The 21,814-nt window shown below is 36.1% G+C and overlaps 1 protein-coding gene across 1 annotated transcript in view; it reads left to right on the top strand.

The window, feature by feature from the left end:
- LOC123554911 (DNA polymerase alpha catalytic subunit-like) overlaps positions 1 to 21,814 on the top strand; it is a 46,781-nt gene that overhangs the window by 13,597 nt on the left and 11,370 nt on the right. Inside the window, 21 exon segments of the mRNA XM_053532340.1 lie at positions 1,720 to 1,832; positions 2,570 to 2,686; positions 3,393 to 3,467; positions 3,955 to 4,028; positions 4,639 to 4,703; positions 5,161 to 5,198; positions 5,864 to 5,986; positions 6,809 to 6,893; positions 7,262 to 7,323; positions 7,742 to 7,837; positions 8,373 to 8,489; positions 9,266 to 9,447; positions 10,093 to 10,222; positions 12,436 to 12,549; positions 13,689 to 13,791; positions 16,277 to 16,395; positions 17,311 to 17,460; positions 18,238 to 18,360; positions 18,646 to 18,660; positions 18,662 to 18,679; positions 21,237 to 21,329. Of these exon segments, the coding sequence (XP_053388315.1) occupies positions 1,720 to 1,832; positions 2,570 to 2,686; positions 3,393 to 3,467; positions 3,955 to 4,028; positions 4,639 to 4,703; positions 5,161 to 5,198; positions 5,864 to 5,986; positions 6,809 to 6,893; positions 7,262 to 7,323; positions 7,742 to 7,837; positions 8,373 to 8,489; positions 9,266 to 9,447; positions 10,093 to 10,222; positions 12,436 to 12,549; positions 13,689 to 13,791; positions 16,277 to 16,395; positions 17,311 to 17,460; positions 18,238 to 18,360; positions 18,646 to 18,660; positions 18,662 to 18,679; positions 21,237 to 21,329 (2,012 nt within the window).

Genomic DNA, 21,814 nt, shown 5'->3' with positions numbered 1-21,814 from the left:
TGAAAATTCTGGTTAAAGTTTTACATGCAAGTTATTATCTCCAAAACTAATGCAGATATTGAATTGAAACTTCACATGTGCCTTCGGGGTTATAAAACTAGTTGATAGCAGCAAGTCCCATAACTGATATGCATTTTGGTCAAATTATTTCCCCTTTTGAACTTAAAACTCTTTTGATATTTAACCTTTTTGGGTAATATTTTCCTGCTTCTGGGACAATATTTCGAATAGTCGAGCTTGGCTGTCTTACGGACAGCTCTTGTTCAACTGATCTTCATGAATTTTGGTCAGAATGATTACCTTGATGAAATCTAGGCCGAGTTCGAAAATGGGTCATCTGGGGTCAAAAACTAGGTCACTAGGTCAAATCAAAGAAAAACCTTGTGTATGCGATAGAGGCTGTATTTTTCAATTGATCTTCATGAAATTTTGTCAGAATGATAACCTTGATGAAATCTAGGCCAAGTTCGGAAATGGGTCACCCGGGGTCAAAAACTAGGTCACTAGGTCAAACCTTGTGTATGCGATAGAGGCTGTATTTTTCAACTGATCTTCATGAAATTTTGTCAGATTGATCACCTTGATGAAATCTAGACCGAGTTCAAAAATGGGTCATCTGGGGTCAAAAATAGGTCACTAGGTCAAATCAAGGAAAAACCTTGTGTATGCGATAGAGGCTGTATTTTTCAATTGATCTTCATGAAATTTTGTCAGAGTGAATACCTTGATGAAATCTAGGCCGAGTTCGAAAATGGGTCACACGGGGTCAAAAATTAGGTCACTAGGTCAAATCAATGAAAAACCTTGTGTATGCAATAGAGACTGTATTTTTCATTTTATCTTCATGAATTTTGGTCAGAATGATAACCTTGATGAAATCTAGGCTGAGTTTGAAAATGGGTTATCTGGGGTTAAAAAGTAGGTCACTAGGTCAAATCAAACAAAAACCCTTATGTATGCGATAGAGGCTGTATTTTTCAACTGATCTTCATGAAATTTTCTCAGAATGATAACCTTGATGAAATCTAGGCCAAGTTCGAAAATGGGTCACCCGGGGTCAAAAACTAGGTCACTAGGTCAAATCAAGGAAAAACCTTGTGTATGCGATAGAGGCTGTATTTTTCATTTTATCTTCATGAATTTCGGTCAGAATGATTACCTTGATGAAATCTAGGTCGAGTTTGAAAATGTGTTATCTGGGGTTAAAAAGTAGGTCACTAGGTCAAATAAAAAAAACCCCTTGTGTATGCGATAGAGGCTTTATTTTTCAACTGATCTTCATGAAATTTTGTCAGAATGATAACCTTGATGAAATCTAGACCAATTTTGAAAATGGGTCATCTGGGGTCGAAAACTAGGTCAATAGTTCAAATCAAAGAAAAACGTTTTGTATGCGATAGAGGCTGTATTTTTTAATCGAGGTTGATGAAATTTAGACAGAATGATTGCCTTGATCAAATCTATGTCAAATTCGAATATAGGTCATCTTAGCTCAAAAACTAGGTCACTAGGTCAAATTGAAGAAAATGCTTGTTTACACTAAAGAGACAACATTTTTGATCCAATCTTAATGAAAATTGGTCAGAATATTTGTTTCCATGAAATCACTATGTCAAACATGTTTACACTGTTATGGTGTGTTTATCAGGTGAGCGACCTAGGGCCATCTTGGCCCTCTTGTTTCAAAGCCAAATCTGAACAGAGGTTTGTTATTTTCAGGAATTGTGCATTTATTTGGCAAAGTCTGGGTAGAAGAAGCCAAAGTTCATGTAAGCTGTTGTGTCACAGTGAAGAATATAGAAAAACGCCTCTTTATTTTACCGAGACCTACCGTAAGTTTTTGCTATATTGACACACGTTAGGTTTGTTAAGAGCTTGTGAGGGACTGGAGTTGGTGTATGCCCTGTAATGTCATTCAGTTTGCTGGCCAGGCAAGGGATGTTGTGTCAAAGTGCCCACTCCAGCCTGAATTAAGGTCATGAGGACGTTCAGGGTTTACTCGTAACGTGTAACTGCAAGGTTGATCATGGTTATAAATGTGACTCTAAACCTGTATGAACTGATACAACAAGTTACTAACGTTTTTCATATCTGATTTAAGAAATAATGAGATTTGACAAATTGTAACGTTTAAAGCTTTAAAAGATGAATGGCAGGAAAAATATTATTTGCAAAGCAATTCAGAATGCCTACGACAAACGGAATTTATAGTTTTGATATATGACCTGTCTGATGACATTGCAGCAAATGAACACTCGAAATTTCATGAGAATTTGCAAACATTTTGTTGGGATCACATAAATTCCTGTATAACTTGAGCATTTTGCTCATTGTCTTGCAGCTCTGAGGGAAATGACTGGGTACCTTATAAATTGCTTGAGGTAGCCTTGATGTCCAAGCTGTTGATGCATAGCTAACATTGTTCCAATGTTGTTAAATTTTACAGTTTTATTTCCACCAGGTAACAGTTCTTTGTTTATTGAAAAGCTTGCACATTGAAAGGTATTGAAGTTATTCCTTTGATAAATCCTGTTGGCTTTTATTTTATGATAGAGCTTTACCGTTTCAGAGAATGTGTATGAAGACGAACACCGACACAGGGTTTGAGGTTGGAATGGTTGATGTATATACAGAGTTTAGTGAGAAAATTGTAGACAAATATAGAATTGGCAAGTTCAAAACAAAGGTACATTCAGTTTAAATATAAATTATATTATCAATTAATCCTGCTTTATTAGTGTCTGCCAGGAAGCTCAGTGGATCGAGCAAGATACTGGGAAATCCTGAGTTTGATCTCTTTGAGAGGCAGATGTCCCCAGTACCCACCACTGATTCATGTGGGAGTGGGTCTTAGTGGCCAAGTGGTTCATCATTTGCCCTCGACTGATACGGATTTAGAATTCTTCCTGCGAGAAGGTCATCCAGCTAGCTTACTGGAGGTTGGTGATTCTACCCATGCCCAGAGGGGCAACTGGGATCTTTCTCCATAAAAAAGCAAAGAAGTTTCTGTAGGACCTTATTTACGTCTGTTAATGTAAACCCAACAAGAAAAAAAGGAAAAAGGCAGTTTTCAGTTTCTGCAGTATGTAGAACAATCCAAACTGATAAGGAACCCAGGAATACTAGTGTAATACTGTTGAAAAATGGTATTAATCTTGTATAAAACATGAAGCATGTAACCAGTAGTGATAAAGCATCCAGGAACACTGGTCAGGTTAATTTCCCTACATTACAGCACTGAATTGTGATAAAATCTGCAATAAACTCAAAACTAACCAATCGTTACTCTTGACTGTTGCAGAATTTCTGAGAAAGAAGTACGGTGAAGTAAATTTATTATAAAGGTATTGTCAGAATTCTTAAAATAGTATAATCTGAAATTTCACTTTTAGCCGACGTCGAAGTTCTATGCTTTTGAAATAGCTGATGTACCAGCTGAATGTGACTATCTAGAGGTTAGATATGAGGTAAGACTTGTAATTATTTGTGCTGTAGTTCTATTAATAATTCTGGTTATAAAGGTTTAATGGTCCATTTATTTCTGGAATTGAAAGACTTGAATGAACTTTCAAAAACGATACACCCAATCTTTAATTAAATGAATTTCTTAGTGTTAGATGCAACAGGGTTTGCACAAACCTTGAAAAGTTCTTGAATTTGATGCTAGACCTTGAAAACTCATTGGAAATGATTAAGATTATAAAAAAACTTAAATAAATAGAAAAATATTTGAAATTTATAAAGTACTGCTTGAATTTTATCCAAAACTCATTGACAAGTTAATATGCTGTTTAACTTATTTTTATCATTATAAGTTAGAGTAAAGCTTGCTGTTTGAATATACCATTTCTTTCAAGAGAAAAACCAACGTTTTTAGGTTGTTAAGTTGGATCAAAGGTGTTAGCAGACTAAATTATACTGGTTTTTAGAAACATTTCTTAACACTAATTGCAGGCAGATGGGCCGATACTGCCAATAGATCTGAAAGGAGAGACATTTAGCCATGTATTTGGTACAAACACTTCAAGGTAATGGCTGTTGTGATAAAATGGTGTTGGTAGAGCATAGAAGAAAATGCTTTCAGTTTCCAAGAACTAGCGACAAAATTTAAAAAGAGGATTTCAGGTTTTCTTTAGCCTGCTGGGGGCAAGTGATTTTAGCCTTTGCTGCCAGTGCAGACCCAATATCAGCCTACATGTCCACGCAGGTTGATCATGGTCTACACTGTTTGCTATTCAGTCAGTAAATTTTCAGTGAACACCCCTTTAAATGATGTGATGATGAATTCTTCATGTGAAGAAGCCATCCAGCTGGCATGCGAGAAGTCAGTGGTTCTACCCAGGTGCCGGCTCGTGATGAAATAATGCACGGAAGGGCCATCTTCCTCCATCAAAGCTGTAAAGTCGCCATATGACCTAAAACTCAGTGCGACATTAAACCCAACTGAAAAAATATGAACTCAGTGCGACATTAAACACAACTGAAAAAATAATATTCATTGAGAAAAAATGCTTGAAATTATGTCATAACTATACTGTCTTACACCATTGATACTGTCAACTAAAGAACAAACTTGCAAAGGTATTTTTTGATATAATTTGAAATCTGATTTTTTTGTCAGGATTGTTTCTGTTACAGTTTGGAAAGATTATTGATAGACAGAAAGATGAAAGGGCCTGGTTGGTTGGATATAAAATGTCCACGTAAGTTACATGCTGCAGTTTCTTGTTGCTGTATGAATTGAAATAGTGCATGAAGTGAAAAAAGTAACTGTTAGGTCTTTCAAGGTATTCAGAACCAGCTAGACTTTAAACATATGTGTTAATGAACAAACAAAAATCTTTGAATGAAAGAGGTCATGATCAACATGTTTATAAACGAATAAACTTTCCAGGTTACCAGTATATCATATAATTTTCATGGAAGATCCAATATTAATTTAGCACGTGTTTCAAAACATGATGAGGAAAAAGTGTTTCTGAGTAACAAATTTTTCATCTTGACACAGGTTAATATTAAATACAAACTATTAGAAAAACAAAGAATTACCAATGAAATGTGGTTTGATTTTTAAAAGGATTTTTCCTGTGTAAGGTTTTATGATGCAAAAAAATAAATAATTTAACTTCAATTTTAAAAGACTGTTTACCCTATTTACAGAAATAACAAACCCTCCAGTCAGTTGGTGTAAACTTGAGGTATGTCATATTTCTTTCTCTCAGCAATAGAGACTTACTATATCTAAGCCATTAATTTTGTAGATAGAAAATTTTCTCTCTGCTACTTTAAACTTTAGAATCTATTATAACATTGCTACGCTGAGTATGAAACAAAAGTATGGATATGGATTTTTCCTTTTGAGATTTTATGATGTTTAAGTTCTGTGACTGATGATTGTTAATTCAGAATGTGTAGAAAAATCTGCATACTCCTGTTAATGAAGATTTTCATTAGGTATTGTAAATGGAAATAGCCAATTATATTTGCAATATATTTATATCCATTGATGGGCCCTCTGTGGCCAAGAGGTCAAGGTCGAATCACTTATCCCTCATTGATGTGTGTTCGAGCTTCACTCGGAGCGTTGAATTCTTCATGTGAAGAAGTGACCCAGCTGGCCTAGGGAAGGTTGGTGGTTCTACCCAGGTGCCCACTTGTGATGAAATAATACCGGAGGGGGCACTTTGGGTCTTACTCCGACACCGAAGCAGTTGAGTCACCATATGACCTCATTAAACCAAACAAAATAAAATAATAAAAGAATTTTTCCATAAATATTTTCTGATCTCGGGATTCTTTCTGCTACTTGAAATAAATGCTGTTGTATTTTGTTCTGACTTGTAGAGATAAATTATAATTTCAGGTTGGTGTGTCGGGCCCAGACAGTGTTACTGTGTGTACAGAACAGAACCTCACACCTCCACCTCTCACAATCATGACAATGAACATGCGGACATTGCCCAACAATAAAACACATCAAAATGAGGTATGATTCAATTTTTTATTGTCACATCTTAACCCTTACCCTGCTAAATTTCTATAACGAATTGGTCCATCATTCAATTTGGGCAATGCCATTTATTATTTGAAGAGGTGTTTTCTGAAAATTGACTGAATAGCGAACAGTGCAGACCATGATCAGACTGCATGGATACACTGGTTGCAAAGGCAGAATCACTAGACGCCAGCAGGCTTAAGGTTAAAGGCACAGGTTGGTGGAAGATGTTTTGTTGATGCATAATGATACATTTGATCTGGTTTGGTACTTTCCAGTTTTACATTATGAATAAACCCCATAACTGTTATAAATGAAAATAACGCTTATTTTTTGTTTTAGAAGAATCTTGACACATAAAATTTTTAATTCTTCACAGACTAGGAAGTAACTCCGATATTGCCATTTCTTAGGATTACTTTGGTTTTATTTATCAGTTACACAATTAGACATACTGAACCTGTGTGTACCGCCTTGGTAGCCTAGTGGTAGAGTGTCCGCTTCGAGTGCGGGAGGTCGTGGGTTCGATCCACGGCCAGGTCATACCAAAGAGGTAAAAAATGGTACTAGTAGCTTCCTCGCTTGGCGCTCAGCATTAAGAGGACAGTTATCATGCCACGTGTCTACGGCATGATATTCCAGTGAGGCAGCACTATAAAGTTGGGCATTGCGCTCATTACTACAGTAGACACCGTCGTTTATATGACTGAAAAATTGTTGAAAAGACGTTAAACCTGAACACACACACATATACTGAACCTGTAAGAAAAGACAGTGTTAAATATATCATATTGTTCTGTTCTGTTTCTTCAGATTGTAGCAGTGTCGTGTCTGATTCATAATTCTTTCCATATGGATAAACCTGCCCCAGAACCAGCATTCCAGCAACATTTCTGTGGTAGGTTTTATACATTGACATCTTTTTCCTTTTGAGTAGTTTATTCTGCAACCTGTTTTGGTATAGAGCATTTCTTGTGCTGCATATGCTGCAAGAAATTTTATGATCGCATTGATTTGAGCTAAAAATGTTCACCCGGTTGGCAGTTGTAGCAATATGGTGTTGTGTCTTGTCAACTCAAGCTAATTCCATCCGAGGCATGGTCCTGTGATTTTTTGCATGTCCCCTGTCTTTAGGTGTGCAGAAACTACACTAAGTACCAGTAATTTGTGTTGATGTATTAAAAAATCTACAGGCAATAACTAGTATGAAAATTCTAATAGGAAGACAGCAGTTATTAAATCAGTTTCATTATGACTATGTTTCAGTTATCAGTAAGCCTAATGATTGTATATTTCCATGGGATTTCAAGGACAAAGTACAGAGAGAGGTATGTTTATATAATAATGCTTCTGCTATAAAGATTTCTGAATGATTTTGAAAAGGGCATGCTTGAGTAATACAGTCACTGGCAGTTGCTATTCAGATGCCCTAAAAAACCAGTTGGTTTTTTGGGGTGTACTTAGGGCCGGCAGTGGCAAATTATATGTTAAAGCTAAAGTTCTCCAAGATACAATAGAGAAAAAAAAGCATATGCAACATACCAAAGGCTAAGACTACCTGTGAAACTGAACCTATAACAATTCTCAAAATGTATGTTTCATGATACTTTTTCCCAATTCTCAGATCAGTGGGGGAAAATGCTTGCAAATGACATTGCTATATTTTAAAGTTAATAATATTCATTGAAAATTACCTATTTTCACTGGTAAAACTAGAAAGATGTTTTTTTGGTGATGTGTTTTCAGAGTAAGAAGATGAAGGTTGAAGTACTGCCAACAGAGAGAGCTTTACTTGGCTACTTGCTAGCTAAAATACACAAAATAGATGCTGATGTTATAGTGGTAAGTTACGAAATAGATGCCGATGTAGCTGTAAGTAACAAAATGGATGGCCCGTCTGCTCAGCTCAGTAGGGAGATTGCAGATCTGGATCTCGGCATCGCGCCTTCTATCCCCGGGCAGGGCATATGTTCTCCGTGACAAATAGATAAAAGACATTGTGTTCTCCATGACGAATTGATAAAAGACATTGTGTCTGAAATCATTCATCCTCTACCTCTGTTTCATGTGGGGAAATTGGCAGTTACTTTGTGGTCAACAGGTTTGTACTGGTATAGAACCCAGGAACCCCTGGTTAGGTAAACTGCCCGATGTTAAATAACTGAAAAACTGTTGAAAAAAATGGTGTTAAACCCAAAACAAACAAAAAACAAAATAGATGTTGTTGTTGGAATGATAATAAATTTTGCTAACCTTGGTCAGTAAGATGAAAACTGTCAAAAAAAGTAACTCAAAAACTGCAGTTTGCTTTTGCTTTTATTGGAATAAATGTATAGCTTTCTGACACACTGGCATAGTGTAAAACTATATATTTCAGGGACATGACATATTTGGCTATGATTTGGATGTGTTGTTACACAGGATAAATGCCAACAAGATTCCGCACTGGTCCAAGATAGGACGCCTCAAAAGAACTGTGATGCCAAAACTTTCTGTAAGTCAGATTAAAGTTTTTGCAATATCAAATATTTTCACAAGGCTAAAAACTCACTATGCTAATATTCATGGGGACTATAACAAAATCCATGATACTTGATTTGAATAAAATTCCCATTCATTTTTTCTTCAAAAGTTGAATTTCGTATTTCTAAGTAACAGCCAGTTTGGTCCGAAGTATGAAATTTCATCCTCATGGAATTAAATGCTTTCATGGTATGGCATTGGTTTGGATAGTAGAATATTCATAATGTTCGACCATCTTGTGAGGATATAGATGGTAACACTTAGCTTTCCACAACTAAGGACAACTTGACTTGGCAAATGTAAAGAAAATAAATCCTCCAGGAAAATGATTGATATTTGATTACATTTGTAATTACAGTTTAGTAGATCCTAGAAATAAGAACAAAAATCAAGCTTTCTTTTAAGAGGTTTAGAGTCGCATAATAATATAACAGCTTTTGATGGCTGAGGAAGATGCAACATACCCATCCTAGTATTTTTGCAAGCACAAGCGAGCATCAGGGTAAAACCACAGATATTCTATAAGCCAGCTTGATGTATTCATTGCATGAAAGAATTCTACATCCTGAGCAAGGTTTCGAACCCACTGCGGTGCTTGGCAAGTGATTCAAAGTTGGCGACCTTAACCACTTGGCAGTGGAAGCCGCTTTTACTTTGGTACTTTCAAAACATTCAGTAGAACACAATTTACAAGGAGCATGTGAAAACTGTTTTTATCACAAAAAAATTAACTTTTCAATTTTACAGAGTCATGCCGGTCGAGGATATGTTGATAAGTCAGCGACTTGTGGGCGTGTTGTGTGTGATATCAAAATCTCTGCCAAGGAGCTTGTTCGCTTGAGGAGTTCTGATTTGACTGAACTTACTTCACAGATTCTCAAACAGTCTAGAGTGGATCTGGATTTTGATACCATTAGAAATATGTACAGGTCGGTCTTCACATTTTGGTGGTTTGGATGTTTGTTGGATTTTTTTTAGCTTAATTTAAAATACAGGACTTTTTATCCCCTTTTTCAGTTCCAATTTGGAATAGTCTGCACATTAATGGATTTTAGTTGTTTAATAAATGCTTTATTTAGACAAAGAGAACAAAGATTTCTTTTATAAATATATTACAATCTAAAAATTTAGAGTTTTTAGAAGTAATTTTGTTTAAAATGATGACTGGTTTTGATAATCTTTTTGGACAATCCTGAATTATAAATGAGCTTGTCTTTTAAGGGAATTGTATGTTTCTATCCAAGTGCATTTGACAAATTTCCAGTGTTTATTTTTATCCAGATCTTGGAATTTTTCCTGGTTAATTAGCTCGTTAGATAGCTTTGAAACATTTGTTATGAACAGTTCAGTTTTGTTAATGAGTCATTTAATATATTGGTATAATTTTTTTTTGCTAAGAGAGCTTTTTTCATGTGAACATTATTTTATAGATCTGTGTTTGAAAATTTCTGTAGATAAATTGGATTTAATGTTGTTGATTGAAACAGACACAAGATCAGAATAAGTCTTTCACCAAAGTGCAAAATTAGAAAACTGTTGTTAGATAAGAGTCGTTTTTTGCTTTTCTGTTACAGTAATTCTGAGATGCTGTTGAAGTTGATAGAAATGACACTGATGGACTCCAGTCATATATTGAAGATCATGTACGAGTTAAACGTTATACCTCTAGCTTTACAGATTACATCAATTTGTGGCAATGTCATGGTATGTGCACTGTGTTCTTTATTGCTTCATCTAGAAGATTGAGTCGTATTTACTGTAATTAATATTAATTTAGTTTCATTGCTGGAGTGGAGTGGACCTGTGGACCTTTGAATAAGTAGCCCCATGTGGTTCTGGGACGATCTGTGTATGAAAAGAACTGGAACCACTGCCTTACCCTTGCATGATCGTAAGAGGCGACTTATAGGGTCTTAACACTTGGTTTTGCTGTAACTCTGTGATTCCAGCAGGTATACAGATTTTGATTCCATACCTCATGTTTTTATTTCGATGTAAATGAGATGTGAAACCACAATTTGTAGTCCATATAACCTATAACTGTGTTGGTGCGCCGTAAAACCTAAATAAAATAATAAATAAATTGAATAAGTAATCTGGAATTTGAAGCTTAAATCTTGGAATGAGCTTCACCTTGTGGTTACTTGAAAGCTGAAATGTAACCTGTGAGAATTTGATGCTTTAACCTTGTAATAAGTTTAACCTAGAGCTTTTAATGTTACCCTGTTTGGATCTGAAGTTAAAACATTTGAATGAGTGGCAGTTTTATTAATCCCCCGCCACAAATGGTGGGGGGTTGTAGGAATGGTCTCCGTCCGTCCTTCCGTCTGTCGGTAACACTTTCGTGTCCGCTCCATATCTCCTAAACCTCTTGAGGGATTTTCATGAAACTTGGGTCAAATGATCAACTCATCAAGACGATATGCAGAACCCATGAGTCAGTCTTGTCGGCTCAAGGTCAAGGTCACAACTCGAGGTCAAAGGTTTGAGCCTTCCATTTTGTGTCCGCTCTATATCTAAACCCCTTGAAGGATGATCATGAAACTTGGGTCAAATGATCACCTCATCAAGACGATGTGCAGAACCCATGAATCAGCCATATCAGTTCAAGGTCAAGGTCACAACTGAATGTCAAAGGTTTGAGCCTTCCATTTTGTGTCCACTCTGTATCTCCTAAACCCCTTGAAGGATAATCATGAAACTTGGGTCAAATGATCACCTCATCAAGACGTTGTTCAGAACCCATGGGTCAGCCTTGTCGGCTCAAGGTCACAACTGAAGGTCAAAGGTTTGAGCCTTCCATTTTGTGTCCGCTTGGTATCTCCTAAACCCCTTGAAGGAGTTTCATGAAACTTTGGTCAAATGATCACCTCATCAAGACAATGTGCAGAACCCATGAGTCAGCCATGCCAGGTCAGGGTCAAGGTCAAAACTCAAGGTAAAGGTTTTAGCCTTCCATTTTGTGTCCGCTCTGTATCTCCTAAACCCCTTAAAGGAATTTTATAAAACTTGGGTCAAATGATCACCTCGTCAAAACAATATGCAGAACTTATGAGTCAGCCAGTATCTCCTAAACCCCTTGAAGGATAATCATGAAACTTGGGTCAAATGATCACCTCATCAAGATGATGTGCAGAACCCATGAGTCAGCCATGTGGGTTCAAGGTCAAGGTCACAGCTCAAGGTAAAGGTTTTAGCCTTCCATTTTGTGTCCGCTCTGTATCTCCTAAACCCCTTGAAGGAATTTTATAAAACTTTGGTCAAATGATCACCTCTTCAAAACAATATGCAGAACTTATGAGTCAGCCATGCTGGCTCATGGTCAAGGTCACAACTTAGGGTCAAAGGTTTGAGCCTTCCATTTTGTGTCCACTCTGTATCTCGTAAACCCATTGAAGGATTTCCATCAAACTTTGGTCAAATGATCACCTCATCAAGAACTCATGAGTCAGCCATGTCAACTCAAGGTCAAGATCACAACTCAAGGTCAAAGGTTTGAGCTCTGTATCTCCTAACCCCGTTGAAGGAGTTTCATGAAACTTGGGTCAAATGATCACCTCATCAAGACATTGTGCAGAGTTCATGAGTCAGCCATGTCAGTTCAAGGTCAAGGTCACAGCTAAAGGTCAAAGGTTTACCCTTTCACAATCCATAGCAGTGGCGGGGGATTTAGCTGTCTTTCAGACTGCCTTGTTTTAACATACCATACTTACGCCTGTTTATACATGCTATTTCAATAATACAAAATAAACTTAAAAATTTGATGCACTTTTGGATAGTGCACTTGCTTTTAGAGTATTTCAAGTGATATAGATTTTAAATGCAATTTACACGAAGAACATTTTCTCAAAAATGTATTAAAATACCAGTGAAATATTTTAGTGGTTACAGGAGTTTATATCTTGTATGAATTTCAGAGTCGGACACTGTTGGGAGGAAGAGCAGAGAGAAATGAATATCTTCTGTTACATGCCTTCTCAGAGAAAGATTACATTGTTCCTGACAAGGAGTACAAGAAAAAGGCAGTAGTGGTGAGTTGCCTTTTAATGCTTGCGATTAATTCTAATATTTACAAAGTTACCTTGATTGGTAAGTTATTATCATGTCTGAATTATGAGGAGATACTAGCCCAGGGTTGTTTTTTTACCAAGAGGGGAAGGGGTCCAGGCCTGTGGTTTAGGGGGAATATAGCTTGGTATTTGGGCAAAGGGGAATAACAAAAACCTGATGTGAAGTCAGTTTTTGGGTAAACTGCATGACTTAAGGCATCGCCCACAGTGGCTGCCATTTGACTCAAAATTTTACATGTAAATTTTCATAAAATAAAACATGACTAAGTGGTAACAGTAAAGTCATAATTATGTTTTAAATATCTATGTGAACATATGCAAGTAAAAGGATGTGCATTTCACTACCTGTATTATGCCTTTATTTGATATTTTTCTCTTGCCAAAATGACAAAATTTTGCAATTTTATGTGCAGTCAAACTGAATATATATTCAATACATTTAAAAGATAATTACAGCCAATTGTAAAGCAGACTGTGAAGAATAAAGTCTAAAGAAATTATTTTGAAACTTTACCTGATTACTGAATTATACACAAAAATCCCAACACCACCAATTCACCAATTTGTGTTATCTGTTCACACATAATTTACATGTATATAAACAGGTGATATTATAGGATTATATATAGGTTTACCTGGCTACCTGTGGTCAATAATGCATGTACAAACAACATTTTAAATTAAAACATGGGGTTGTCTTTTTGTGTCTTATGCAATAACCAGGAACAATTTTGACAAAAATCCATAAGAGTTTGCAGTATACATATTGTACTTTGAAATGAACTAAATTTTGTCTTTGTAACATTTTTAATATTGGAGTTTGATTGCACGTAAGATTTCAATATTTTGGGGTAAACTTTCGGTCTAAACGAGACTCGAACATTTTACAAGCGGCATATGTACTATAAATTACCATATGCTTCTTATGTTGATGATAATTTGACCGGCTCTTACGGCTTTAGTGCTATTTTCAAGAGAAAAATACTTGGCCTGAAAATATGAACTGATACTGATTTGTGACTGTGGCGATGCCTTAAAAGAAATTTTCTTAGGGAGTGACCTGTTGACAACCTGTACTAGCCTATGTATTTCTGTTAAAGGTAGAAGATGCTGATGAAGAAATAGACTCTAGTAAATCTAAGTCGGGACAAGGACGCCGGAAACCAGCATACGCTGGAGGTCTTGTGCTCGAACCGAAAAAAGGTAATGATGCTGTCTCTGTTTTAGGACATGGAAATCTTTATATTTTCTGGGGAAACTAACTTTTCATAGATTTTGTAGCTGCACCCATACACAAATTCTAATCCTGTTGAACAAAATGTTTGGTGTGCTCTAGCAGTTAAAGTGATCCAAGTGCTAGAAGGCTCAAACCTTCAATTTTTGGCCTTGAATTTTCCAGTTTGACTTGATTTGCAATTAGAACCAACTTTTTTCCCTAGGTCAAATTTTTTTAGCTCACCTGTCACAAAGTGACAAGGTGAGCTTTTGTGATCGCGCAGTGTCCGTCGTCCGTCCGTCCGTCCGTGCGTGCATCCGTAAACTTTTTGCTTGTGACCACTCTAGAGGTCACATTTTTCATGGGATCTTTATGAAAATTGGTCAGAATGTTCATCTTGATGATATCTAGGTCAAGTTCGAAACTGGGTCACGTGCGGTCAAAAACTAGGTCAGTAGGTCTAAAAATAGAAAAACCTTGTGACCACTCTAGAGGTCACATTTTTCATGGGATCTTCATGAAAGTTGGTCAGAATGTTCATCTTGATAATATCTAGGTCAAGTTCGAAACTGGGTCACGTCCGGTCAAAAACTAGGTCAGTAGGTCTAAAAATAGAAAAACCTTGTGACCACTCTAGAGGTCACATTTTTCATGGGACCTGTATGAAAGTTGGTCAGAATGTTCATCTTGATTATATCTAGGTCAGGTTCGAAACTGGGTCAGGTGCCTTCAAAAACTAGGTCAGTAGGTCTAAAAATAGAAAAACCTTGTGACCTCTCTAGAGGCCATATATTTCAAAAGATCTTCATGAAAATTGGTCAGAACGTTCACCTTGATGATATCTAGGTCAAGTTCGAAACTCGGTCACGTGCCATCAAAAACTAGGTCAGTAGGTCAAATAATAGAAAAACCTTGTGACCTCTCTAAAGGCCATATTTTTCATGGGATCTGTATGAAAGTTGGTCTGAATGTTCATCTTGATGATATCTAGGTCAAGTTCGAAACTGGGTCACGTGCGGTCAAAAACTAGGTCAGTAGGTCTAAAAATAGAAAAACCTTGTGACCTCTCTAGAGACCATATATTTCATGACATCTTCATGAAAATTGGTCAGAATGTTCACCTTGATGATATCTAGGTCAAGTTTGAAAGTGGGTCACGTGCCATCAAAAACTAGGTCAGTAGGTCAAATAATAGAAAAACCTTGTGACCACTCTAGAGGCCATATTTTTCATGGGATCTGTATGAAAGTTAATCTGAATGTTCATCTTGATGATATCTAGATCAAGTTCGAAAGTGGGTCACGTGCCGTCAAAAACTAGGTCAGTAGGTCAGATAATAGAAAAACCTTGTGACCTCTCTAAAGGCCATATTTTTCATTGGATCTGTATGAAAATTGGTCTGAATGTTCATCTTGATAATATCTAGGTCAAGTTCGAAACAGGGTCATGTGCGGTCAAAAACTAGGTCAGTAGGTCTAAAAATAGAAAAACCTTGTGACCTCTCTAGAGGCCATACTTATGAATGGATCTCCATAAAAATTGGTCAGAATGTTCACCTTGATGTTATCTAGTTCAAGTTTGAAACTGGGTCATGTGCCATAAAAAACTAGGTCAGTAGGTCAAATAATAAAAAACCTTGTGACCTCTCTAGAGGCCATACTTTTCATGGGATCTGTATGAAAGTTGGTCTGAAAATTCATCTTGATGATATCTAGCAAGTCAAGTTTGAAACTGAATCAACTGCGGTCAAAAACTAGGTCAGTAGGTCTAAAATTATTAAAATCTTTTGACCTCTCTTTTAGAGGCCATATTTTTCAATGGATCTTCATGAAAATTGATCTGAATGTTCACCTTGATGATATCTAGGTCAGTTTCGAAACTGGGTCATGTGCGGTCAAAAACTAGGCCAGTAGGTATAAAAATAGAAAAACCTTGTGACCTCTCTAGAGGCCATATTTTTCATGAGATCTTCATGAAAATTAGTGAGAATGTTCACCTTGATGATATCTAGGTAAAGTTCAAAACAGGGTCACGTACCTTCGAAAACTAGGTCAATAGGTGAAATAATAGAAAAACCTAGAGACCATATTTTTCAATGGATCTTCATGAAAATTGGTTAGAATTTTTATCTTGATAATATCTAGGTCAATTTCAAAACTGGGTCACATGAGCTCAAAAACTAGGTCACTATGTCAAATAATAGAAAAAACGATGTCATACTCAAAACTGGGTCATGTGGGAAGAGGTGAGCGATTCAGGACCATCATGGTCCTCTTGTTCATTTAGTGTCTTATTCTTGTGCCAGTGTTTCGAGAGTGCATTGAAAAATTTGACAAATGAAAAATATACTATTAAGAAAACAGTACATTGAACTGGTTCAGATGAAGAACTGATTCATTTTAGATTGTAAGTTAAGCTATTGAAGAGTGTTGGCTCAAACTTGATTTAGTATTCTGTTGTTTTTATCTTCAGGATTTTATGACAAGTACATATTGTTGCTGGATTTCAACAGTTTATACCCATCTATCATACAAGAATACAATATATGCTTCACTACCATCAACAGAACCGACGCACCTTCTACATCTAATGTAAGTATCCATAATACTGTTTGCAATATAGTAACCTGCCTGCATAGTTATACAGGGACACTGCAGATCTACAGATCATAGTTTCGTGAGTTCCATTCATAGGCAAGGGTATCTTTATGATGATTTGATAAAAGGCATTACGTCAGAAAACTTGAGTCCCCCACCTGTGATTCTTGCAAAGATGTTGACAGTAACTTGTAGGCAGTTGGTTTAATAGTACTGGTACAGAATCCAGGAACATCTAAACTGTTGACTAGTAGGTAAGTTTTATGCTATTATTTGTACTTCTTCTTTCTTTTCTGTTTGAATGTTAACACTTAATAGCTGTAAGTTAAAAAAAAAAACCCAACTATTTGCGAAAGATGTTATGATGTCAATCTCGCCTGTTTTGTAACTATATTGATACCAGATACATAGCATAGTCAGACAGTAAAACATTTTATATTCTTCATCTCTTCTTTAGTTCAACATGGTAACTTTTGTTGGATGGTAAACTAACATTTTCATTTCCACTTATTTTTGATGGTTTTCCTGATGAATTTAGTTGTACTTCTGGGTCTAGGATTATAAAACTGAGTTAGGAGACCAGTCCATGAAATCCGGTATCTCATTGGTTCTTTCTGAGCTCACATTTGAAACTGACCAATGGCAAGGCAGCATTCTGAGACTGGTCTTCAAATTCAGTTTAAATTATCTTGGAGATATTTGTTACATGTAATTCTGTATCTTTCTCATTATGATGACTTTTAGTTTGTTCAAGATAGAGCACTTAGTTGTATTCTGGACAGATGATTAGTACATTTGAGGAATTGAACCACTGTTACAAGATTATGCAAGAAAAAAGAAAAGCATTAAACTGATCTCAAAAGAAACAGTGATTGCATACTCTTGATGAATATCTTGTATTCTATTTAGGATGAAGAAGATCTGCTGAAAATGGAACTCCCTGATCCAGATCTAAAACCAGGAATTTTACCAACAGAAATAAGGAAGTTGGTCGAGAGTCGGCGACAAGTGAAAAGTTTGATGAAACAAGATAATTTACCCTCGGAACAGATGATGCAGGTACGCACCTTCTTAAAGATTTTGATGATAAAAACATGGAGCATTTCTTATTTCTGAATTTCAACCAAATCAGACAATTAAATGTTTAATGTTTGACAAGCAGAATTCTTAGCTCTCCTGAATAAAAGGTTCTTGTAGTCTTATCTGAAAAAAAATCTCATTAAAAGCAACTGTTACTTTTCATGATGCAATATGTTGGAACATATGCAAGGTCAGATGATCGAGCTTGGGTGAGCAACTTAGGAAACCCCTTTAAACTTTTTTGAAGTTCATGACATTAGGTTTATGATAACAGAAATCAGAACTGCAGCATTGGGTTGTTTGATATAAAATGACAAGAAGATGAAGAAACATAGAATCACTGCTGTGCATCTAGCACTAACATGCCTTCGATAGTGCAGATCTACGGATCATTGGGTCACAAGTTCATATCCCAGGCTAGGCATTTTTTCTCCATGTGGATTTGATAAAAGGTAATGTCTGAAGTCATTACATCCTCCACCTCTGATTCATGTGGGAAAGTTGGCAGATTCTTGCTAAGAACAGTTTAGTACTGGTACAAACTCTTGGAACACTGGTTAGGTTAACTACCCACAGATACATTACTAAAATACTGTTGAAAAAGGGCGCTAAATCAGAACAATATTGCAACAATTTGGGAAAATAAAACCTTTTTCTTCATTTCTGGGAGAGGCCCTAAATTGACCAATATTTATATAATTTTAAAAAGCTGTGACTGATTCATATCTTTTACTACCATTATTATGTATTTTATAGTATGACATCAGACAGAAAGCTTTGAAACTAACAGCTAACAGTATGTATGGTTGTCTGGGGTTCACGTTCTCGAGATTCTACGCTAAACCACTTGCTGCGCTCATCACAATGAAGGGTAGAGAGGTAAGATAATATAATGGCACTACAAAAAACTTCTGTGTATTTTATGATATTATTTTATACAAGGTATATTAAGTCACACTGTATTTTATATACTTATGCATTTTACTATTTTGTAAAATAGAGACACTGCACCTGTTCGAACTAAAATTTTCAATAGAAGTTATGTACCAGTATTTGAAAAAATTGGCTATGGTTAGTCCGGTTCTTACGTTAGTTCAAGAAAATTTATGAAGATTCCTACATATTTTAATATTACATACTGTTATATGACTACTATTTCTGCAGATTCTGATGAAAACGAAAAGATCTGGTTCAAGCAGTAAGTATAATGTATAATAACCTTGGATAGTTGAAAATTTCTTAAAACTATCTTGGAAATACTAAAGTTTAGCTGTAAACTTTAGACTAAAATCTTTCACAAGCTTCTCATTCTGAGAAAACATGGCTGATTTTCATCAGTGTTTCAAGTGTAAATCTAGGCTTAAACCCCCAACTGCCATATAAAAGCCAGAAAATGGCGCTGGGGCAGGTTTTTATATAAATTATGCATGTTTCACATCAGAGAGCCCTTTTTCAAAATTTTAAATAAACTACTGAATAAAAAGTTATGAAAAATTGCATAAATCCACTTTCAATTGGTGTTTTTATTTTTTTAAACAAAAAATTGTGAAGTATAGTTTCAAAAAATTATTTAAACCTAACTGCCAAAAATTTTGAATTTGCCGGGAGGAGCTAATGAGGTCATGAACCCTAGAGAAACAGAGAATGTAAACAATTCCCACGTGGTTAATTTTATCAACAAACTTGATCAGCAGAAGCAGAAGGCTTGATGTATGAATAGAATTAAGACCTAGAGTGCATTGTAAAACTTTTCCAGAAAAGTAATTTTGAATTTTTAAACTGAATAGAATATCATAATCATTTCTACAGTTATATTTTTATGTGTTATTTAAAAAACGTTTAAAGGTATAGGGGAACTAAATAACAGATATACAGTGATAAATTATTTTAATAGCTTATCATTTTATTAGACCTTATCACAGCAACACTTGCTAATGATGTGTGCATTGTGCTACATCTCAGACTTAAATAGTTTATTATTTCTGCATTTATTGCTACATTATCTCAATTAATGGACCTGCCAGTAATGACAGAAAAGTTAAGACTGTTTGATTTCGAGTTTCACTGTTCAGTTTACATTAATAAGAAGTTTGAAAATAAGGAATGCTAGTCTAGCTCAACTCAATTTTTCATAACAATGATATTGATATGGATGCACAAAATATGTATGCATGTAATATTAATTTGCAATCATCAAAACATGTAAGTTCATATTTATTCTTCAACTGACCATTGTTTACATTTGCTTGTGAATCATTGAAAGTGAGCTATTTTTAGCTGATAGACAGCCTGGAGTAGCCTTGTTATTTGATAGGCTCCTCCTACAAAATTTACTGCCAGGGTAGTATAAGTTGGGGCTTTAAGAATGGCAGATATTCAAATGCCATTTGGTAAATATTTAATGTTCCCATTCCTTTGCCTATAGCAAATACATACGGATGAAATTTTGCTGAAGTATGAGCTATGTTTAGGTGCACAAAGTACATTCATGCAAAGATTCATCATAATCTAAGCTTACTTAAAATCGCAAGTGCAAAAAGAAAATTTAGATTTTGGAATGTTGATTAGAGTAGGCCTGTTGGCTACGGAGATACATCTGTTAACTACCGCCTCCGTAGCCTAGTGGCAGAGCGTTCGCTTCGAGTGCGGGAGGTTGTGGGTTTGATCCCTGGTTGCGTCATACCAAAGACGTAAAAAATGGTACTTGTAGCTTCCTCGCTTGGCGCTCAGCATTAAGAGGATAGTGCTAGGACTGGTCAGTATAATGTGACTAGGTGGGGTATCATGCCACGTGTCTACGGCGTGATATTCCAGTGAGGCAGCACTATAATGTTGGGCATTGTGCTCACTGCTACAAGTAGACACCAAGCCCGCCCACTTAGCTCAGTAGGTAAGAGCGTTGATCTACGGATCGCGGGGTCGCGAGTTCGATCCTCGGGCAGGGCGTATGTTCTCCGTGACTATTTGATAAACAACATTGTGTCTGAAATCATTAGTCCTCCACCTCTGATTCATGTGGGGAAGTTGGCAGTTACTTGTGGAGAACAGGATTGTACTGGTACAGAATCCAGGAACACCGGTTAGGTTAACTGCCTGCCGTTACATGACTGAAATACTGTTGAAAAACGGCGTTAAACCCAAAACAAAGAAACACAACAAGTAGACATCGTCGTTTATATGACTCAGAAATTGTTGAAAAAGACGTAAAACCTGAACACATACACATCTGTGAACTGGAAGACGTATTGCATGTCGTATTAAGTACTTCATTTATAGAATATGCTCCAAAACATCAAACAGTATGGTTAGCGAATGTTACCAAATTATGGATAGTTTAACCTTCCCCATAATTATTAGTTCACATGGTGAAATACAGTTTCACTACTGAAATATGCAAAGTAATTGTCAGTAATTGAGATTCGACTCACACTTTTTGTTGTTTGAGCAAAAAGATGTTATCTGCCCTATAATATAATCGTTGCTGGAGGTATGGAAATATCCAGTGATCTGTGTTTATTGATCTGAGGTAAAGTAATATGTACTATATAGGGATAATGGCAGGAGTGAGAGTTCGATTGAAGAAAAGTATTCAAGTGATCCAAGTTCAATGGAACGATGTTTGACTGTACTATATATTTCTGTAGTTTAATACTACGAAAATCTGATGTGAAAAAATTTACGCTTAGGTAATTGAAAATTGTACTTATTTGATAAAATTCAGTGCCAAGTATTTTATAAATTGTGGTTTATTTCAGATGAATTTAGATGTTATATATGGAGACACAGATTCTATCATGATCAACTCCAACTGCACAGATATAGAGCAAGTTACAAAGCTAGGAAATAAGGTACGTTACTGTTGTTCTGTGTTCTTCGTGACAAATAGAACAGATTTTTGTTGTTGTCCAGTGAGGGAGATTGGGAGTTATGTCTTTTGTCCAATATTTAGTAGGTTCTTATTTTTTGTACCACTCCTGAAAGGAAAACAAAATGTAGAGAAGTGTTGGTGCTTGTGAACTTATGAGTGGCGACCATATTTAAGATGAACAAGAACTATTTTACGAAAATGGGAGCTGTCATACATGCGTGTAAGGTCTTTCGTGGCAGTGTTCAAGATCGTTGACTTCAAATCACTTCTCACCATTACGAGTTTGAAACCTCGCTTCTTGTGTAGAATTCTTCCATGTTAGATTTGTCTTTGTGCACAGGGGCCTGCCTGTGACGAGATATTACCTTGAGAGGCACCTGGGGTCTTCTTCTACCCCCAAAAGCTGAAAAGTGTCCGGAATGACCTATAATTGTGTCGCTGTATTGTCGAACCCAGCTGAAGAAG

The sequence above is a fragment of the Mercenaria mercenaria genome, unplaced genomic scaffold (genome assembly GCF_021730395.1).
Source record: "Mercenaria mercenaria strain notata unplaced genomic scaffold, MADL_Memer_1 contig_1121, whole genome shotgun sequence".
In the NCBI taxonomy this organism is placed as follows: Eukaryota; Metazoa; Mollusca; class Bivalvia; order Venerida; family Veneridae; genus Mercenaria; species Mercenaria mercenaria.
This window is presented reverse-complemented; position numbering and strand designations above follow the sequence as displayed.